The sequence below is a fragment of the Ictidomys tridecemlineatus genome, chromosome 4, assembly GCF_052094955.1.
Source record: "Ictidomys tridecemlineatus isolate mIctTri1 chromosome 4, mIctTri1.hap1, whole genome shotgun sequence".
Lineage (NCBI taxonomy): Eukaryota > Metazoa > Chordata > Mammalia > Rodentia > Sciuridae > Ictidomys > Ictidomys tridecemlineatus.
In genome coordinates this window covers 101,614,257-101,636,060 of record NC_135480.1, presented here as the reverse complement: position 1 = coordinate 101,636,060, position 21,804 = coordinate 101,614,257, and the positions used below count along the sequence as shown (strand labels likewise).

At 39.8% G+C, this 21,804-nt stretch overlaps 2 protein-coding genes and 1 pseudogene across 4 annotated transcripts in view; 2 read left to right on the top strand and 1 right to left on the bottom strand.

The window, feature by feature from the left end:
* The window catches only part of Cd3e (CD3 epsilon subunit of T-cell receptor complex), a 62,504-nt gene that overhangs the window by 40,460 nt on the left and 240 nt on the right, over positions 1 to 21,804 (bottom strand). The window lies entirely within an intron of this gene.
* Positions 2,154 to 2,959, top strand: LOC101961353 (acidic leucine-rich nuclear phosphoprotein 32 family member D-like; annotated as a pseudogene).
* On the top strand, positions 9,181 to 20,874 carry Mpzl2 (myelin protein zero like 2). 3 transcript variants are annotated; one of them, XM_040285309.2, is made up of 7 exons: positions 9,181 to 9,300; positions 10,262 to 10,509; positions 11,353 to 11,519; positions 11,817 to 12,027; positions 14,082 to 14,229; positions 17,181 to 17,211; positions 19,388 to 20,874. In XM_040285309.2, exons 2-7 carry the CDS (start codon positions 10,452 to 10,454, stop codon positions 19,424 to 19,426), a joined length of 654 nt encoding a protein of 217 aa, XP_040141243.1. In that variant the 5' UTR covers positions 9,181 to 9,300; positions 10,262 to 10,451; the 3' UTR covers positions 19,427 to 20,874. The 3 variants fall into 3 exon arrangements, with proteins under 3 accessions (XP_040141243.1, XP_040141242.1, XP_005328379.1); XM_040285308.2 differs by lacking the exon at positions 9,181 to 9,300 and having other exon boundaries at positions 10,020 to 10,509; XM_005328322.5 differs by lacking the exon at positions 9,181 to 9,300 and having other exon boundaries at positions 10,021 to 10,509; positions 17,181 to 17,253.

Below are 21,804 nucleotides of genomic sequence, written 5' to 3'. Positions count from 1 at the left end.
TTCAGAACATGGCATAACTATTGGTAATAGTTATGTGGCTATTAAGTGATGCATTGGAATTGTCTTCTCCAATCCCATAACCGCCCCATGGAGTCATCATTATCCTTACTGATAAGTTGACGAGACGGAGACCCAGAGACCCACGTAGTAGTCAGAGCCATCATTTTATACATATGTTTGATGACTTTACTCTCTAAGAACTTATTTTTTTTTCTTGTAATAAAAATCCAGTCCGGTACTTAAGTTCAGCAGTGGTAGCACATCCACAATATTGTGCAAATGTCACCACAATGCATATCCGGAACTTTCTCATCTTTGCACACTGAAACTCTACACTCATTAAACAATCTACTTCCCTGACCCCATTCCACTTTCTCTATGAATTTGATCACTTTTGGTACCCCCACATATGTAAAGTCATAATACAATGTTTGTCTTTTTGTGACTGGCTTATTTCACTTGGCATAATGTTTTCAGGTTTATCCATGTTAAAGCCTGTGTCCAAACTTCATTCCTTTTCTAAGGCTGACCCTCTTAGATCACATCCCTGTATTACTGATCTTATGTATATAGTACGGTCATCTCCAAATGATGGACATTGTATGCACATACCACATTTGGTTTATCCATTCATACTTTGGTAGATATTTGAGTTGGTTTCACCTTTTGGCTATTGTGATCGAAGTTACCATGAACATGAGTGTATGAAAATCTGTTTTGAATTTTTTCTTTTAATTCTTATGCATATGTATCCAGGAGTAGAGTTGTTGGATCATATAGTAAATCTGTTTCATTTTTGAAGAACTGCCAAAACTGCTTTCCATAGTGGCTGTAATAATTTTATATCCCTTCCCAGCCATGCCCTGTGCTTATTGGCCATTTTATATTTAGAGCAATGCTTATTCAAGTCCTTTGACCACTTTATATTTTATTGTTGTTGAGTTATAGGAGCTCTTTATATAATTTGGGCAATAAATCTTTAGCAGAAATAGATTTGTAAATATTTTTTTTTCACTCTGTGGGTTGCCTTTCATGATCTTTTAATGGCTAAAGGCAAAGTCCTTTCTGGAGCCCACCAGGTCCCATTTGGTATGGCCTTCCTTGGGTCCTTCTGTTCTCAACTCCTAGCCACTGACTGCCCCTTCACTCTGTTCCAGGCACAAGTGACCTTCTTGCTTTTCTTCAAAAACTCCAAGCATGCTCCCACCTCAGGAGGGCCTCTGTACTTTCTGTTTCATCTGCTTGAAAAATTCTTCCTCTTCTCTTCATTCAGATCTTTTTAAGCATCCTCCTATCAGAGAGGCCTTCTCTGACCCTCCATGCCCCTGCATTCACTATTGTACTCCTTGTGCCTAGGAAGTGCCTGGCATGTCATAGTGCTCCAAGCATGCTTGTTGGAAAAATGAATGAATGATGCAGACCTGCGACTCACACTCATGCTCATCTGACCCCAGACTCCTTGGTTCCCACCAACTACTTTGGAGGTTTTCTCTCCTGGAAAGCCTTCCCTAGACCTCCGAAGCTGGCAGAGAGTCCCTCTTCTGTGCTTCTTTTATTATAACTCGTTTGTCACACTGTATTGTAATCACCTATTTATTTGATTGTGTTTCCCAACAGACAGCAACTTGAGGCCAAAAACTAATTTCTTTTCTAGCACCTAGCACAATATCTACTGAAAGGGTTCGGTGGGTATTAGAATGAGTAAATCTTCAGTACTTCGACTGAACAAACAAACAAAACTGAATTCTAGAAATCAAGATACTTCCCCTAAGATACTTCAATTTCCTTGTCTATAAAATGGAGATACCTGCTTATCTTACAGAAACAATGCATGTAACATGCCTACAGTGTGCTGGGCACATAGTAAACACTTGATAAATGGCAATTTTCACTTATTAATGGCGATTTTTATTTGTAAAATACTGTCTGGATGCACTGTACTTGTAATCACAGCAATTTTTTTTTTTTTTTTTTTTGGTGGTGCTAGGGATTGAACCCAGGGACTTCTCTACCAACTGAGCTATATCCCCAGCCCTAATCATAGCAACTTGAGAGGCTAAAGTAAAAGGTTTGCAAGTTTGAGGCCAACCTCAGCAAGTTAATGAGACCCTGTCTCAAAATAAAAAATAAAAATGTAAGACTCTGGCTATACCATGGCTAGCTGTGGTCTGCTCAGATGACACACAGGACCTCCCTTGGTAGAAACCACCCTCTGATGGCCCTCACTGCGCAGGACAGGATGCTTCTCCTTGATCCACTCTACCACTGAAAGTAAAGTTTGAAGAACTGGATGAGGGAAACTTGGACATGGAAAGGAGGATCCAGCTGGAGCTTAGGAACAGGACCCCAGAAGCTGTTCAAGAACTTTTCTAGGACAATTGCAAATCAAATGAGGGATTGACAGCTTAATTTGTGAACTTAGAATTCTTTGGTTTAATAAGTATAGGCTAGATTTCAGTTTCACCTCTTCCCAAGCTACCTAAATTGAGAAAGCTTGAGCTCACTGAATCATTGGAATTCTGGATATGTTAGCAGAAAAACTTAAGAATTTCACAACTCTAAATTTAAGTGGAAATAAACTGAAGGACATCAGCACCTTGGAACCTTTGAAAAAGTTGGACCATCAGAAAAGCCTGGATCTATTCAACTGTGAGATCACTAACCTGAATGACTACCAAGAGTAGTAGATGTGGAGGTGAATGGTGTGGCCGAAGAAGGGGAGGACAGAGGAGGAAGATGAGGACCAGCAGGATGAGAATGGTGAGGAGGAAGACTTTGATAAAGATGAAGATGAAGAAGATGTAGAAGGAAAAAAGATGAAGATGAAGTCAGCAGGGAGGAAGAAGAATTTGGATATGATAGAGAAGTTGATGAAGAAGGTGAAGAGGAAGAGGAAGAAGAAAGTGGAAAAGGTGAAAAGAGGAAAAGAGAAGCAGATGATGAAGGAGAAGATGATTAGGATACCAAATAAACTGCTAGAACAGGTCTGTTCAGTAACTGGTTGGACTGCTTGTGGATTTGATATCTGTTAAAGCAAAACAAAACAAAACAACAGGCAGGGGCTGAGCACTTGCAAGGCGCTGGGTTCAATCCTCAGCACCACATAAAAATAAATAAATAAAATAAAGATATTGTGCCCATCTACAACTAAAAAAAATAGAATCCCCCCCCCCAAAAAAAAAAAAAACAATGGAAGGTAGCTGTCATACAAACCCCAGGACATCTGCCCACACAAAGAGCCAACAAATAGTTCCTGTGACATTCTACCTTCCTCCTTTGAGTCCCTCTTGGTAATCCACCACCAAGGTTAGGGACTTTGCCCCAAGAAGATTGTAAACATTGTTAGGTTTTTCATGGAAGACTCTGGCTGTACCATGGCTAGCTGTGACTCGTGAGTCAACCCTTTGTGACTACCAGTTACCAAGGGTGTAACAGCATTTTTACTTTTTGTGCAACAAAAAAGCTATGTAAATAAAATCTTAACATTTTGGGTGTGTTTTTTCATACTCTTTTATTTTTGGTAGCAGAGATTGAACTCAAGGGCACTCAGCTACTGAGCCACATCTCCAGGCCTTTTTATTTTTTATTTTGAGACAGTCTTGCTAAGTTCGGACCTCATTAAGTTGCTGAGCCTGGTTGTGAGGGGCCGCCCTGAGCACGAGCTAAGCAACCCCCTCAGCCTTGAGTAAAAGGGGTGTTGGACTGGCATTGCACACCACACGCTGTGCAAAGCAAGTGGCCCTTACCTTCGCTCTGTAAGGAAATGCTTCAGCTCTGGGCTTAAGCGTTTCCTGATGGAATTGGACAACCTGCCTTTGGAAACTTTATCCCCTGCCTTATTTGGGTGGAACGGTCTATCTAATGTCTTTTCCCTAATAAATACAGGGGTACCAGGTGCATTGGCTCTCTTGCTCTCTTGCCTTCCAGAGTGGAAGAGGACCTACCCTTGACCTGAGAAACTCCATTCTCCCCTTCTTTGGCCACACCATTCACCTCCACATCTGAGCAGTCCTACCCTCGACCTGAGAAACTCATGACTGTGTGTTGGGTGATTTCTTGCTGTTTTCTTAGTTTAATGTTGCAGCCAACTCTATTGGCAGCTGGTGAAAGCTGGCTTTGAACTTGTGATCCTCCTGCTTCAGCTTCTCACGCTGTTAGGATTACAGGTGTGTGCCACCACATCCGGTCATACTCTACTTTTTAAAGGCTCTTTTTTTTTTTTTTTTTTTAAAATAAACTTGTTAGGACATTTTGTGTGACAACTGCCAAAAAAAAAAAAAAAAGAAATTAAAAATATTTTTAGGACTTTTTTTTGTGTGTGTGGTGCTGGGGATTAAACCCATGGCCTTGTGCATGTGAGGCAAGCACTCTATCAACTGAGCTATATCCCCAGCCCCTATTTTCCAGACTTAAAGTGAAATAGACACATTACTCATTCTTGGGAGGGACAGGGATTAAACCCAGTGTGCTTTACCATTGAGCTATATTTCCTGCTCTTTTTAATTTTTATTTTGAGCCAGCTAAGTTAGTGAGGTTAGTCTTGAACTTGTGATCCTTCTGGCTCAGCCTCCCAAGTAGCTGGGATTACAGGCATGCACCATTGCATACTACACATTACTTTTTGGTTTAAAAAAAGGGGGAGGGCTGAGGATGTATTTTATTGGTATACCTCTGAGTTCAATCCCCAGTACCTAAATGAATAAATAAATAAATATTACCAGTGTTCTAATAAAAATGATGTAAAATAATAAATCTCAAACACTATTACTGAATTTGGTATTATCATTTACATAAAGCTAAAGAAACTTTGTGAATGACAGAGAAGATTACTCTCCAATTTTATTATGGAAAACTTCAAATGTGCATGAAATGTACAAAAATTTTATAGTGAATACCATTCAAAGAGTTTTGACAATTGTGTTGAGTCTGTGTAACCCAAACTTCTGTCAAGATGCAGAACATTCATATCATTGAGAATCTTCTCTTAGGCCCTTCCAGTCAATCCCTGCCCCCATTCTCCAAGGGCGAACACTGTTTTTATGATTTTTTTTTTTTTTTGCCACCAAAGAGTAGTTTTTCCTATTCTAGACTTTTATATAAATGGAACCAAAGAGTATGCCCTATTTTGTGACTAGCTAATTTTGTTCAGCATATTTTTGAGGTTCATCAATGTGGCTGTACATATCAGCAGTTTATTCCTTTTTATTGCTGAGTAGTAGTCTGAGAATATTCTGTAGTGTATTTATGAATCTTCTGTTGATGGACAGATGTGCTATTTCCGACTTAGGCTATTATGAACAAAGATTCTATGAATATTATCCTGCAAATCTCTTTGTGGATATACGATTTCATTTCTTTTGGATAGATCCCTTGTAGTGGAATTGCTAGGGAGGTTGTATATTTAGCTATATAAGAAAATGCCAGATTTTTCCCCAAAGGGTCATGGGAACAATTTAATGTCTTAACTAAGTATAATCATAAATAACTAAAATTTACTGAATATTTTCTGTGAGCACTGTGCATAGAACTTTACTCAAATACAGTATTTCACCTAATTCTCATATTCAGCAGATGCTATTATTTACATTTTGCCCAAAGGATAATTGAGGCATAGAGAATTACATAACTGTCCAAAGTCACACAGCTAGTAAGTGGCTGAGCTTGGATTTAGATCTTGGCAGGTTAGATTCCTACTTCTATGGCTCATGCCTCCTAGAATATAGTAAGAAAAAATAATAAGATTTTTTTTTATTCTTTGGAGATAAATTTTTAAGAAGGAAAACTGGTCATAGTAACAAATTTTAACAAGAGTTAACAAGATAGAATAACAGGAAATACCATGCTCATCAATAAATAATGTAAGTGTAAATTGTGCTCTATCACGTGGGGTGTGGCATGTATAGTTCTCAGGAAGATAGACAAATGCATCTGTAAAGTACCTTCAGCCTCTGAGAAATTCTTCAAAGTTATCTTCAAAAATACCTCATCTCCAGCCCTGTGCAATCCATCTAGCTTCCCTTGAGAGTAAGTGAAGTGTTAAACTTCAGAGACTCTTCCCTGGGTTTGTTAAATGAGAGCTGCCACCTCTCCTCTATAATTAGGAGAGAAGCCCCAGGGTTTACTGGAGAGGTGGGTGTAAGCTGCCATGAGGTAAGGAGGCAGGAGAGTGTTTCCTCCCACGGTTTTTTTTCTCTAAACTCATAGAACCCAGATCTGATTTGCAGTATGTCTAGGAAACTTGAGGCGAGGGCGGAGGACCACAGGAAGCACACCTTTCCTCTGAGCTGGAACTCTGCCATCCTCACCTTCCTCTCTTTAACAAGCTCTCTAAACCAAAAAATGATGCTGCAGATTGGAGCTGTTGATGAGGGAAGGCTGGGAGTTCCCGAATCTTTTGAAATAGATATTAAGTCTGTAGTTTGACTGGCTCCTAGCCCAGGGGCCCACGGGAAAGCCAGGAGAGTGTGTGATGGTAGAAGTCTCGAGTTCTCCTCCTCCTTTCCCTTCTTCAGTTTTCTTTTTAATGGTTCTGGGACATACCAAAGTAATTCCTAGGGAGACTCTTCTTGGTTCATTCACACATCACATATACACTCACACATGTGTGCACACACATGTAAAGGCACACACACTCAAGTTTACTGGTTTATGATAAATAATATTGCAGAGGATACAGAGGAGGAGATGGGGTAAGGCAAGTGTGTGTAGGGGGTGCAGAGCTTCCTTGCGCTAAATCAATCATCAGGTCACATATTAGCCACTCTCAACCAAGCTTAGTCAAGACCAAGTCCACACTCCTTATGTGACCAATGGGGGACCCTGCTCACATGGGCCTGGCCACCCACTGGCCTGCTGCTTCTCTCCATGCTCTAGCTTTGAGAGTCATTGCTGGTCCCAGTGAATACCCATTTGACCACCCATCTGGCCTGACAGGAAGGCCTTTGTTTCCCCTTCCTCTTGCCAGGATTCTTATTTATCTTTGTAGGACTGAATTCAAGAGTCACAAATATGGTAGTTAGTTGTTTATACACACACTCCTTCTCTCCATTCTCTTTTAAACTCTGATTTCCTCCTTAGCAGAAATGCCTTATTTTACTTTGTATGTGTCATCAGCATATATCAGACATTCAACCAAAATTTTCCTAATATGCTGGACCTTTGATCAGCAACTTTTGAGTAAACAAGTGCTTTATTTGAACTACACTAAAAGGTAAATTATTTGTTTTCCTTGCTTTGCAGAGTGCTGATTTCACCTTGTAAAAAACAAACAAAAAACATTTTGCATAGGATGTTGAAAAAGACAATTTTTTATCAATGCTGATTTGAGTCAACTGTCCTTTATGTCTGCTGAGCTCCTGGTGAGTTTAGCACTGTCTGAAGTCTAGACGTCCATCAGAAAAATTTTGGGGAAATGTAGGCAAATGAGTATCCACAGGGACCAGCGTCAACACTCTATTGAAAGCATGGGTGGAAGATGCAGCCAGCTCTCAGGGGGTCTGGTGATGGGAGGGGATTTGCTCCAGACAGGCATTTGTTCAGATCTTCCTGCCTTGGTTACTCTCCTGCTACATTTCACTGTGTCCCTCAGCTCTTGGGTAACTCTACCTCTCACCAAGTTTTGCAATTTGCTGTGGGCTTCAAAACCCTCTACTTTTTCCTCTACTGGAAGGAGCAGCAGGCCAGTGGGTGATTGGGCCCATGTGGGCAGGGCCCCTATTAGTCATCTAAGGAGTGTGAACTTGTTCTTGACTAATCCCAGTTGAGGCTGGCTAATATGTTACAGCAAGAGAGGGCATGGAAGCTCTGCATCCCTTCCCCTTGCCTTGCTACACACATCTCCTCATCTGTATCCTCTGTAATATCCTTTATGAGATGCTTTCAAAGCTATGGGTATGTCACAAATCTAAATGACAATAAGGATTTTTCTCTGGTAAAGTGTGGGAAAAAACTGGTGTCTCTGAAAATTGAACTTTGTGTGTGTTTGTGTGTGTCTGTGTGTGTGCCCTCGGGATTGAACCCAGGGCCTCATGCAGGCTAGACAAGCACTATCGCACTGAGCTACATCCCCAGCCCCTCAGTTTTCTTCTTTTAAATCTCCAGAATCCCTTTTCCTTTTCTCTCATTTGCCTAGATGCGAATACTACTTAAGCTGTATGTAGATGCCTCCAGTTTTGATTAAAGCCTTGCTGACTGGCATCTTGGGAACTCTGAGGGCCGATCATCCTTTTTATGTAGCATTTTCTGTTGACAAGTTCAGCCTTTGGCCTCCTTCCTCACTCAGGGAGGGGATGGAGTCTTGGATCCTCTCCTGTTAACTGGAAGGAACTGGGCGTTGCCAAGCACCAAGCCAGGAAACTGACCTCTGCCGAGGAATGGGATCTGGGCAGCTGTGCCCTCAGAGCAGGGCTGGCAGCCAGCTCTCAGGGTGTCAGGCGGCGGGAGGGGTTCTTCTGCTCTACAACGGGCCAGCTTGTTCAGATCTTCCTGCCCTGGTTACTCTCCTCTGCGTGTCACTCTGTCCTTCAGTTCTACCTCTCACCAAATTTTGCAATTTCAAATCCCTCTCTACCTCTCCTTCCTCCAGGGCTGCATATTCCTGTAGAGTTAAAAGCCAACCAAAGAAGATTAAGTTTCTTTTATCTCTTTTTTATTTAGTCTCCATCTCTGACCTCTCTAACCTACATACCAAAGGGCTGTATTTTACTTAGAACCATTTTTAAAGGTCCACCAGTATGCCAGCATTCTGAGTTTAGGTTGCTCAGAATGACCTAGAAGCTGATAAAGAAGGCAGATACTCTTTTATCAGAAACATCACAATAACACATTCATGTTAGCACATGACTGGTCTCCATCTGAGGCAGCCCCTGGGCTTCTTGGTTCTAACAGAATAGATTTTTGTTGGTGTCCACCTGGTTTTTCTCCACAGTGACACCTGTTTTTCTTTCTCCATACCGACACATTCTTTTTTTTTCTTAATTTCTATAATTTGCCTATTTTGGTGAAATTTTCTCTTCTCTTTATGATGTTTTACTGTTTTTCTTTTTCTTTCAGTGTTGGGGATTGAACCCAGGTCCTCTCTGCATGCTAAGCAAGTGCTCTAGCACTGAGCCACACCCCCAGCCCCAAGTTTTATTTTCTGCATATCCTGCTCCTTGCTCCCTCTCCTGGCAACCTTTCTGTTCCGGGGGTTCAGCTAGGAGACTTGATGAATCACTGGTTTCCAGACTGCTAATCTGGGCGCAAGGGCAACTCAACTCTGCTAGGATTTCACCCCTGATCTAGCAGAATTCCTCACTGCAGGTGAGTCTTCATCCTCCCAGTTCAGCACTACTTCTTTAATCTGTGCCTCTGCCAGACAAGGAGGTCTTTTTTTCTCATTTTAATTCCTCAACTCTTTAGACTTCTCAGACAGATGGCTGCCCTAAAAATGGCAGATGAAATGTGAAGCACAAAAAGGTATTATAAGATGTTCCCTTGAGAATCTCTGATTATTCATATCAGCTGGAATTTTGTGGCAAGAGCACTACACTTGAGAATTAGAAAAGTTTGGTTGGTTGTGCAACGTCAGGCAAATCACTTACCTTCCCTGGGCTTTTCTTGTTCTCCTTGGTAAAATGGGACTACTTTGTGGGGAGTTGTGGAGATGAAAGGCTGAGCATGAAAACACTTTGCAAACTGTACTGAGACGGTGGAGTAAATGAGCAGGGCTGTTGTCCCCATTCTTCTTTAAATCGTTAAAAGGAAAAAAAACATTAAATATTGAGATTTGCTTCTGCTGGGTATCAACGAAAACTACAAGCTAAAAAAAGGTGCAGAAATCCTTGTGGTAACATTTGGCTAAAACTGAGGGTGTCACTACTGTAAGGACTCTGTGTCCACTCAGGGTCCTAAGGAATTCGGACTCTTGTTTTGAAGAGCTGCTGCGATTCCAGTTCTAGGCTAAGGTGGCCCCGGGGCGGTGCTCTGGGACGTAGAATCACTGCAAGGTGTTTTCACTGTTCACTTCCCAGGGCGGCCTCAAGCCTGTTTTAAAAGGGTGTGTGTGGGCCAAGCCCAAAGCAGCCTGGGACACTGCAGACTGGCACCACCTCCTCTGGCTGTTTCTGAGGCCATCCAGAGGCCAGGGCCCGGTCAGATGAACTGAAAAGTCAAGAGAGGACTGCTGAGTTTGGGACCTTTGTGCAGACGTGCTCCCAGTGTGGAGGGTGGGACGGAGGAAGGGAAGGAGGGCGTTGAGAGGAGGCCCCACCTTTCATTCCAGCACAGTGCACCGGCGGGGCGGGATGAGTCACGACTGGCTTGCTCCGGAGCTCAGATTCCCGTAGGTGAGGGACCGAGACTCCCCTCTCGGGGAAAACGCGGCGCCCACTCTTCCCGCACGGATCTTTGGCAGGTGCTAGAGCCCTGGGTCTGCCCGGTCTGGTCTCTGGGACCAGGGCTGGGTTTCCCTCATGTATGGCAAGAGTCCTGCGCGCCTGGTGCCTCTCCTCCTTGGCTTACAGCTCACAGGTAAGACCTGGCGGCTCCTCCCGTTTCCTCCTTTATTGCCCACACAGCCAAGATAGTTAATTGTAGAAGAAGTCGCCGGAGTTCTGTGTAGGAGCCCAAGACACAGTTGCAGTTGGTTTTGGTTTGGACTTTACTGAAGCTGTAGTTGTTTGGGGGGGATTGTTTTGGACAAATAAGTTTCGGTGTGTTGGCTGCCAGTGATCCAGGTACAGAGAGGGCTTTCTAATCTCAGGTTACACACCATGTTTGTGTAGCTGTTCTCAGCCTCCTGCTGCTGGTAGGACTTGGCACTTGATTTCTGTGTGTGGGTCTTGTGTGGAACTCTGCGCAGCACCGGGAAAACCAAGACTGTTAGAGGAGACCCACCGCGGTTTTGAAACTGCCCCAACACACACATTCTGAACGTCAATATCATGGTAAAAATGTGCCACGTGGTATAAAGGTCCCAGGGTGCAGGCAAACACAGACTGTGGGCAGCTGACAACTTCTGCAGAAGACTAGTAACTGTAGGAAACCTACATCATGAGAACTCTCTGGAAAACTTATCTGCTAGGAAGTTTAATTCTGGGCTCCTGATTTTAATATTTGTAGCTTGTTATAGCACTTCTGAAGTCAGTGTCCTGAGGCCGTGGAAGCACTAGGAAGGTTCCCCATGTGGTGTTTGAGCTGTGAGGGGATGGGAGCTCAGGGCTGCCTGTAGGTGGGTGGGACTGTGGGTGAGTAAGCTTGAGAGCTGGGCATCATGGGTCTGCCTTGTTCCCTACTCAGTCATTTATTTTGAAAGTGTCATAATCCTCTCAAGCCCACATCCCCTGTTAACCCTTCTTACTCCTTTAACTGCAGCTCTTTGGCCTACAACAGCTGTGGAAATTTACACCTCTGGGGCAGTGGAGGCTATGAACGGGACAGATACTCGGTTAAAATGCACTTTTTCCAGCTTTGCTCCTGTGGGTGATGCACTAACAGTGACTTGGAATTTCCGTCCTCGAGATGGGGGGCCTGAACAGTTTGTAAGTAAATCATTGTCATTAATTTCTAGGGGACCCTTGGTCAGGCATTAAACCAGTGAATTTCTTCTCACCCTTCCTGTATTTTTCTTAGCAACAGGCACAGGGGTAAGATGGAAAACAATTCTTGGGACAGAGACTGACAGAACTGGACAGAGGCCAGTGGAGGGGGAAGAAAGATTCCTATGAGAGAGCTGTGGATGGGACAGCTGGGCTTGCTGTTGTTTCTCTTCTGCCCCCATCATCGCAGCCTCCTTGCCTGGGTATTGAATAAGCGACATTTGCTTTTCCCCTCTCCAGGTATTCTACTACCATGTGGATCCCTTCCCACCCATGAGTGGGCGGTTCAAGGACCGGGTGGTCTGGGATGGGAACCCTGAGCGGTACGATGTCTCCATTCTTCTCTGGAAACTGCAGTTTGATGACAATGGGACATACACTTGTCAGGTGAAGAACCCACCTGATGTTGATGGGCTGGTAGGGACAGTCCGGCTCAGCGTTGTGCACACTGGTAGGTTATGTGGCGGGGGGAATGGGGTTTGGGGAGTGAGAGAGCTGGTAGGAAAGAGAGGCAATCTCTTGTTATGGTTGAAAGGGTAGAGAGGGGGCCTAGTGCTGGGAACTACAGAGGGAGACTAGGAGTCCTAGGGTAAAAAGAGAAAGGCTTTGTTTGGTTGTGGAAAGAAACAGAGAGTAAAGCAAAAGGATCCAGGGAATGTGTAACAAAATGGCATTGAGATGGTAAAAGGGAGAGGAAGCAACTCTCTGATAAAAGGCCAACAATAGGTCTGTTCATTCTCTCATTTATTCAAGATACTTATTGAGTTCCTGCTGTGTACCAGACACTGTCCAAAGTGCTCAACATGTCCTATCTCACTTCATCCTCACGCCATCCTCAGAGACAGATATCAATAATAGCAGCTAACGTTTATTGAGTATTTTCCACCTGTCCTTACATGACACATTCTATTTGTGCTTTACATTTCTCATCAGTTTATTTTGCACTTAATGTCTCTCATTTTACCAACAAAGGAAATTGAAGCTCATAGAGGTTGTCACTTGCCCAAAGTCATGTGGTTGGAAACTGGAGTAATTCTGGACTCAAACCCAACCATCTTTGACTCTAAAATTGTACTGTAAACTAGTGCATTGTATTGCCTGCACCCCTGTGAAGAACAACCTGGAAAATGGTGGCAGGTCACAAAGAACAAAAATCACAACAGTTTTGAACTGCTGTAGAACTGTGTGTGAGTCATGGCTACCAACTGCAACTACATGGATCTTATTTTGCTCACCTACAAATTGGAGGTAATAATATGATGATTATGGTGAGGACAAATTGAGATAATAAATGTGAAAATCTCCTAAATGCTGACCTGTACTGAAAAATTACAATAGCTACCATATATTGAGTGCTTATTATGGGCAGGCACAGCATGAAATGATTTACATGTATTGTTTTTATTTTTTATAAGAATTCAAGAAATGGATATTGTTACCTCTATTTTATACAGGAGGAAACTGAGGCTAAAGAGAGTTAATTACCCCAAATCACACAAGAAAGAGCTGTGTAACCTGGAGAAGTCATTTGAATATTGAAAGAAGAAATATAATGCCTCTGGACCTCAGTTTCTTCTCAGATTAGACAAGAAATCATTTGTTCTTAAACTTATCAGAATCACTACTCTTGAGAATCTAATGAAAGTCATGGCCCTGTTTCCCACAAAAAGTGGGAAAAACACACGTTTTTGGTACTGTGGATCATCTCTTCATTCTCCATCCTTCTTGATGGGCTCCAGGCTGGAACTCCTGAGCTACACATTCTCTAATGTCCTTTCTGGATCTAATGGTTTATTGAAGTTTCAATTAGATCAAATTAAGGAACAGGAGAACCAGGTTTCAAAGACTATGATCTTTAGGGGCTCCTTCCCCTGGGCTCCTTCTTTCACCATTTATCCACTAGTTACTGATCTACTTGCCTGACTTCTGAGGGGGTGGCAAGAGCTCCTTGAGAGTAATGTCCTTTTTGGCTTTTCATTTGTATCACAGTACCTGGAGTACAGTAGGACCTTAATAAATCTGAATAAATGACTGACTGAAGGGCAGAGGTGAGATGGGGTGAGGAGAAATGGGTTGGGCCCTAGATTTGGTTAGGTTAGCAATAATCCTACCCCATTAGGCAGTTAGCTGACTTAGTGATTCTCAAAACTATAGTATGTATCATAATCACCTGGGGACAACTTAAAAAGCAGACTATTGGGCCCCACCCCTATTGTTTCTAGCTCAATAGGCCTGGGGTGGGGCCTGAGAATTTTCATTTCAAAGTTCTCAAGTGATACTGTTGCTGCTATTCCTCAGATCACATTTTGAGAAGCACTAAAGTAGACTATGTGACTTTCCCACTGCTGCTAGAATTTACAAGGTCATAGGGTATTTTTTACATAAAGGTGGGAGAAAGGAAGATTCCATTTAATGATGAAATGCATCCCATTTATGTCTTTAGATTTCTTCACAGTTCTATTCTTAGAATCCCCAGTTGATCACTTGATCTTTTTCTCCTCGTAGTACAGTTCTCGGAGATCTACTTCCTGGCTCTGGCTATTGGCTCTGCCTGTGCACTGATGGTGATAATAGTAATTGTGGTGGTCCTTTTCCAGCATTTCCGGAAAAAGCGATGGGCTGAAAGAGCTCACAAAGTGGTGGAGATAAAATCGTAAGACTGGGAAGTTACGGGAAAGTCTCCTTCTAACACCTTCTTATGGTGACTCCTGGTATTTCGAAATGGGGCTAAATAATTGTTGAACACACGTTCTTGCTGTTGAATAAATCCTACGTAAAAGACTTCTAAGTCACAGGACAGATAAATTAGGTTGTGAATATTAACTCGACAAAAGCTTTCTTGATCTTTACAAAAAGATTTCATCATAGGATTTCTTTACTATGTGGAATTTCACGTCATAAAAATCTGCTTATGTGAAGCTTTTCTAAAATATCCCCTACTCATTTAATTTAGCATTACTAGGGATTAAGCCCAAGACCTTGAGCATTCTCGGCACATGCTCTACCACTGAGCTACATTTCCAACTCCTAAAATATCCTTTATTTTTAAAGTGAAGCATTAATGCTTAAGAACAAAGGGTCACTATGAATCAGTGCATTAGAAAGGGTGCTGTGCTGATAGTAGGTGCTCAATAGACCTGTTTTAAAATTGACATAAAATTCACCCTTTTAATATTCACAAAGTTGCTCAACAATCACTGCCAATTCCAGAACCTTTTAAACATCCCTCCAAAGAAATCCCATATCCTTAAGCCATCACTTCCTAGTTTCCCCTCCCACCAACCCCTGACATCTATTATCTGTCTATGAGGGATTTGCTTATCCAGGATATTTCCTATAAAAGGAATCATAAAGTATGTGGCCTTTACATCCAGCTTATTTCACTTAGTATATTTTCAAAGTACATCCATGTTGTGTTATAGCACATATTGGTACTTCATTCCTTTTTCTTTCTTTCCTTTTTTTTTTTGGTGCTAGGGATTGAACCTAGGGTCTTGCATATGCTAGGCATGCACTTTACCACTGAGTCACACCCCAGCTCAGTACTTCAATCCTTTCAATGGCTGCGTGATTTTTCATTGAAATGGGTATATCACATATTGTTTATTCATTCATCAACTGATGCGCATTTAGTTTTTTTCCTTCTTTTTGGCTGTTATAATAAATGTTGCTATGAACATTCATCTATAAGTTTTTTTCATAGATTATATATATATATATTTAATTCTCCTAGGAGTGAGTAGAATTGCTGGGTCATATGGGAACTCTGTTTAATTTTAGGAGGACTTGCCAGACTGTTTTCAAAACAGCAGCATATTACATTCCTATCAGCAATACATGAGGATTCTAATTTCTCCATGTCCTTTACCAGCATGGGTTATTGTCTTTTTAATGATAGCCATCTAGTGGACATGAAGTGGTATCTCACAAGATTTTGATTTGAACTTTCCTAATGACTAATGATGTTAATTTTTTTTCTGTGTTTAGTGGTCATTTGCATATTTAATTTGGAGATATTTCTTCAGATAGTCTCTCCTCCTTAAAATTGGATTTGCTACCTTTTTTTTTTTTTGGTACTGGGGATTGAACACATGGGCACTTTACCATTGAGTTGCATCTCCATCCCTTTCTTATTTTTTATTTATTGAGACAAATTCTCACTAAGTTGCTGAGACTGACCTAGAACTTGCTATTGTCTTTACCTCAGCTTCCTCAGTTGTTGAGATTACAGGCATGTGCCCCTGTGCCCAGCTGATTACTTTTCACTGTTGAATTGTAAGAGTTCTTTATGAATTTTGGAAACTAATCCCTTATTGGATACATGACTTGCAGTTATTTTCTCCCATTCTCCCATTTTTTTAACTTTCTTTTTTAAAAAAATTTTTTAGTTTTCAGCAGACACAACATCTTTGTTTGTATGTGGTGCTGAGGATCGAATGCCCAGCGAGCGCGCTACCGCTTGAGCCACATCCCCAGCCCCTTTTTTAACTTTCTTGAGCACTTTCTACTCAGAGCAGAAATGTTCCACAGTTCTATGGGTCTGAAAAAGCCCCCTCTGGTCAGACAAAAGATTGAAGAAGTTATGGATAACAGGAAGTGCCTGTCTGACAGGTAATAGTTATGCAAGGAACATTTTTTAACATTATAGATTGGTACCTGTTCCTAGGAATCAGTACAGGTTACCATGTGGAATTTGAAAATATATGGAGGTGTATGTGGAGACATCCGTAATATCTCACTCAGTCTGTGTTGAACCATTTGGTCCTAAGGTATAAAAGTTTTTAAATTTTGATGAAGTCCAACTTGCCTGTTTCTTCTTTTGTTGCTAGGGTTTTTGTGTCACATTTAAGAAATCATCATCATGAAGATTTAACAACATCATGAAGATTTACACCTACATTTTCTTCTAAGAGTTTTATCATTTTAGTTCTTACATTTAGGTTTTTGATCCATTTTGAGCTAATTTTTTAATATTGTTGAGGTAGGAGTCCCAATTCATTTTTTGGATGTGGACATATAGTTGTCCCAGAATCATTTGGTTCTTTTCCTCAGTAAATATTTGCTAAAACAAATATAATTGATTTTAAGGAGTCTAAGGAAACCCACCTCTGAGGTTCTGGTTTGAATAGAACATAATTAATAAAGATAACTTTTTTCCTCAGTAAATATTTGCTAAAACAAATATAATTGATTTTAAGGAGTCTAAGGAAACCCACCTCTGAGGTTCTGGTTTGAATAGAACATAATTAATAAAGATAACTTTTAGGTCAACATAAAACTTTTTCTTTTATGAGCAGGAGTAGAAATAAGACTTAGCATTCTAATGGTAAAGTAAGGTGTTTGCTTTAAGCTTCTGGAGTTCCCAAATCAGGTCCCAAATTGTATTCCCTCATATTCTGAAGAGTCTTGGTTCGTTTACCCAGGGTCAGGTGGAGGCATAAGTATTTCTAGTCAGATGGCAGTAGCTGTTTAATGCTAAACTAATCTACTTCCAGTTGAGTGTAATTCTCAAAAAAATGGGGGAGAAAATACAGTACCTGAAAAATATTTGCCTCCCTCCCAATTTTGTTTACCTGACATTTTTTTCCTGCTTTTTTGTTACAGAAAAGAAGAGGAAAGGCTCAACCAAGAAAAGGTCTCTGTTTATTTAGAAGACACAGACTAACTTTCCTAGATGGTGCGGCTCAAAATGGGTTCTCTCTTTTCTCAGTTTTCTGACCTGTCTGGTCCACCTATATCATGGATTGCCCAGATTACTTTATATGGTCATTAGGTATTTCCTATATGAAATTAGAGGTTCCCAGTCAGGGTTCCAGTCTCATGAATGGCTATGAATTTTGTACAAAGGATTAAGAAGCTAGACTCCATTGCCATTAAAGCTAAAAGAATTCTTTTTTTTAAGCTTTGGGGTTATATTTATCACTACCAAGAATAAACTATCAACATGTAAATAAATCTTTTTTTTTTGTGTGTGTGTGTGTGTGTGTGTGTGGTGTTGGGGATTGAACCCAGGGCCTTGTGCATGAGAGGCAAGCACTCTACCAATTGAGCTATATCCCCAGCCCTAGTCTTTATTTTTTATTTTTTTTAGTTGCAGTTGGGTACAATATCTTTATTTATTTTTATGTGGTGCTGAGGATCAAACCCAGTGCCTCACATGTGTGAGGTGGGTCCTCTACCACCCCAGCCCTAGATTTTTCTTCTTCTTTTTCTTTTATTGTAAACCAGTATGGCATTAAGAGAGTGACTTAAAAGATCTGCCTGGTATTTTGACTGGAGAAATTTTGCATTATTTGGAACTGGTTTCACTCCTCTAAATTAGTTATTGCTCTATAAATCTAGTTTAGTGAATAACTTTGTTTTTCCAGCTTTCAGGTTTATCAGGCTTAAAAGGTAGGATGATTTATTTTTCCTATGCTCAGAATTTCTCCCATTCTCTGAAGTAGGACTACACGTTTAATTTCTAGTTATTGTAAATCAAGACATGTAAACTGAATTTTATACTATCAGAATATTTTTGACATTAATTACTTTAATCTGTGAAACTCAGTTCAGGTCACCTACATGGCAGGAACTTTTTATAGACTGTTATTAGTTGTAAAGAGAGTCACATTTTATATGCTACAGCTCCATTGAAAAACCTCACGGATTTATAAAATAGAATATGAATAAATGTGATTGGATTGTAAAAACAAAACTGGCCAGATGGGTGGTGCATGTCGGTAATTTCAGCTATTTGGGAGGCTGAGGTGGAGGACTGCAAGGGGGAGGTAGCTCGATGGCAAAGTGCTGTAAAACCAATACAAAACTAAACAACCTGTAAAAATCCAAATTTGGTATCAGGGAGTTCCTCCCAAAGGCTATTTCTCTTTTTAAAATCAAGCAGGTTCTTAACAAGTCAGGGTAATGGAAAATAAAGATGGGGGCTGATTTAGATTAAAAGAAATTTAAGAGACTTAAGAGGCTAACACAATCAAACGCAATGTGTAATCCATGACTGGATGGATACAAATTGAACAAACTAGATGTAAAACAGTTTGGTGGGAGCAATTGGGAAAGTCTTGAATATGAAAATGTTGCATATGGATAATATCAGGAAATTGTTAGATTTTATAAAGTACAATAATGATATTGTAGTTACATAGGAAAATGTCCCCATTTAAAAAGATGCATATAGGAGTAAACAGGGGTAATGCCAGTAAATTCCTTTAAAAACTTCAGCCAAAAAAAAAGTAAATAAAAAAATAATAGTTTAAAATTAGATGGTGGATGAATTCCATATACCATCTTCTTTACCTTTCTATATGTTTGATTTTGTTTATAAAGAGGATGGGTAGAAAACGTATGTATGTGAGCGAGCTGTGGATCCTCCAAGTGTCCATGCTAAAGCGCTAGGATGCTATGAATAAAGGATACTGACTTTGAGAACCATGTATTAAGAATCAGGAAACTTCTTGTATTAAATTTAAGAATATTTTCCTTAAGAAATGGAGAATAGCCCGGAATGGTGGCACATGCCTGTTATCCCAGCAACTCAGGATGCTGAGACAGAAGGATTGCAAGTTTGATATCAGTTTCAGCAACTTTGTTTGAGGCCTTAAGCAACTTAGTGGGACCCTGTCTCAAAATAAAAAATAATAGGGCTGGGAATGGGCCTCGGTTATTAAGCACCCCTGGGTTAAATAACCAATACCAAAAAAAGGGGGGGGGAGAATTCATTTAATAATATGTATATAATTCATAAGGCTAGGTATTCCTATTGCATTCTTCCAAAATACATTATCCTTTTAAACTTTTTTTTTCTATTATAGGAAACAAGATTTTCAAGAACAAGAACCCTAGATACATGAAGTTAATGGAAGTTAATGGAAACCTTTCTTTGGCTTTTCCAGTTGTGACCTGTTTTCTACCAATTATGAAGCACACACCCATCCAACATCTTCTGCAGGCAACACAGGACTCCTCTTGAGCAGATACCATCAGACTCACATACAATCTTATTATTAAGGTTTTATTTAATTTCAGAGTGCAAATATTTTTCAGATGAGCATTAGCTTTTATAAACTAAGCTATATTTTTGCCCTTAACCACCCCTTATCTGAGTATGACTTATATCCACATATATTGAAGCCAATCTGCCTGTCATGACATTTCCTTTCAAGCACTTGTTTTTTAGACCAGTAATCTTGCTACTAAAGTTAATGTTTATTCTCTTTCCTTCTCACATTTTTAATTAAAAGGTCTCCCAGCTATATTTGATTAACATTAAATTCCAAATTCAAACTGTTAAGTTTGATTTGTTTTTAATGGCTCCCCTTAAGTATGAGACACATCTTGCTTTTGTTGAACTTCTTTCATTATTCCAGGTGATGGGGTATTTTTGTTTTTGTAATTAATCCAAGGTTTACAATAGTATAAGTCTAAATCACAGTGACTACGAAAGTTACATAAATGCTAATACATTGGCAAACGCCACCTCAGGATGAATCACTTGTCAATTTTTTTCAACAGTCTAGGTCTTTCATGAGCAATGACTGTTTTGCTTACTATGTTTTTTACCCCCAGTTAAAATATTAAAATAGAAAAGCTAAGTTCATTTGCAGACTGAAATCATTAAGCAGTTTAATAGAAGTATTTTGAAATAGTCTATTATAATTCTTAAAATTTAAAGATGGTGAAGAAAGGTCAACACTAAATGGTGATAATACTTTACAGTATTGTGCAAAGTTCTGAGAACTGGAAGAGATTATTTAAATTTTTCTTTTTATTCTTTTTAGTTGTAAGTCACTTGCTTATTTTAAGGAAGAGAGAACTGGGTACATAGCAAAGAAATATCAAAACTAGTTTAACTGAATGAAACAAACTTTATTATTTTCCCTTATATTGGTAGGTAAAGCAAACTTTGTAAGTGGGCCATGGAAATAGAGGTCTCTTTTAAAAAGTGTCTAGACAGCCAGTGTCAATTTTGAAACTAAAAGTTAGATCTGAAGTCTATATTACCTTTAATCCACATTTTATATTTTTCTTCATAATTAAACTTTGAAAATATTACAACTGGATATTTCTTTAAACAGACAGACTGCATGTTCTATAGTTATAATGAAAAAGTAGTTAAAAACTCATGGAGAGTTTTTCCAGCAAACTTGTAGCTTGTGTCTCGGCTAAATACTCAAGGAGTAATATAGCATGTTGTTTAGTGTCTCCTTCCTAAAGAGAACTTTTGTATTGTAATTTATTTTTTATTATGTCTTAAATACCATGTAAATAAACCTTTAGTAATAAAGAATTATAAATGAAATGATTTGCTTACATTCCAAATTTGAAATTTTACATAGCAGATAACAAAACAGAGGTATATATTTTATCTTCACTGAAAAGTTTTCTTAGTACAGACAACCTGGGAGTCAATAATGGATAGAATTAGTTTCTACTGGGTAAGTAAAAGTATATGGATTTCCATAGAATTGTTACACTGCTTTGGATAATTGGGAATTGAGCGTAACAACACTACTTAGTTTGGGGACTCCTGAAGGAAAGGTATCAACTATTCTATTTGGTACTCCTGCAATACTCGCCAATAGAGAAAACTACTAGCTTTCAGGTCTAGTAAAGAGATAGTGGTTGAAAACTGGCAAGTTATTAAATCTTTCCAAAAGGTGAAGCATATTTTTGGCTCTCTCCTGCTTTCATTAATCATGTGCAATTCCAGACTAAGATAGCATGATTAAAGCAAGGTTCTGTACCATCTTTTTCAGAAGGATGTGATGCCATCTCATTTCAAGTACTTTAATAGCAAAGCTTTCTTTTCCAAATAAAAGATACAAAATCCTAGTTCCTCTTCACCCCTAATATATGATGTAATTATGTGACCTTCATTAAGACTGTAAACAGTAATTTAATAAACATCCAATTCTGGATGCTATAATAGCTACACTGAAAAAGACAAAAATCAGAGACTATGGCAAGTATTGGCCACAAGGGCCTAATACATATTTATCTACTGACTGACCCTGCATATGCTCCCAGGTCTCTTTGTACTCTAAGTTTATGAGAATCTATTCCGAAAGAGTTCCACTAAAATCTCTAGACGTATAGACAACATCTGGAACACAGATGCTCAAGATTATTTAGTCCTGCAGAATTCTATAAAAATAAAACCGAAAATTTTCCTAAGTCTGTAACCGATTTCATTTTCAAGCAAAAGAGCAACGAGCTCTCAAAGAATCGC

Excerpts from the sequence above, each read along its gene's own strand:
- Mpzl2 (XM_040285309.2), top strand. The coding sequence starts at position 10,452 with ATGTATGGCAAGAGTCCTGCGCGCCTGGTGCCTCTCCTCCTTGGCTTA. Across the intron at positions 12,028-14,081 it reads GCTCAGCGTTGTGCACACTG|TACAGTTCTCGGAGATCTAC; the intron begins GTAGGTTATGTG and ends TTCTCCTCGTAG. Across the intron at positions 17,212-19,387 it reads AAAGGCTCAACCAAGAAAAG|GAAACAAGATTTTCAAGAAC; the intron begins GTCTCTGTTTAT and ends TTTCTATTATAG.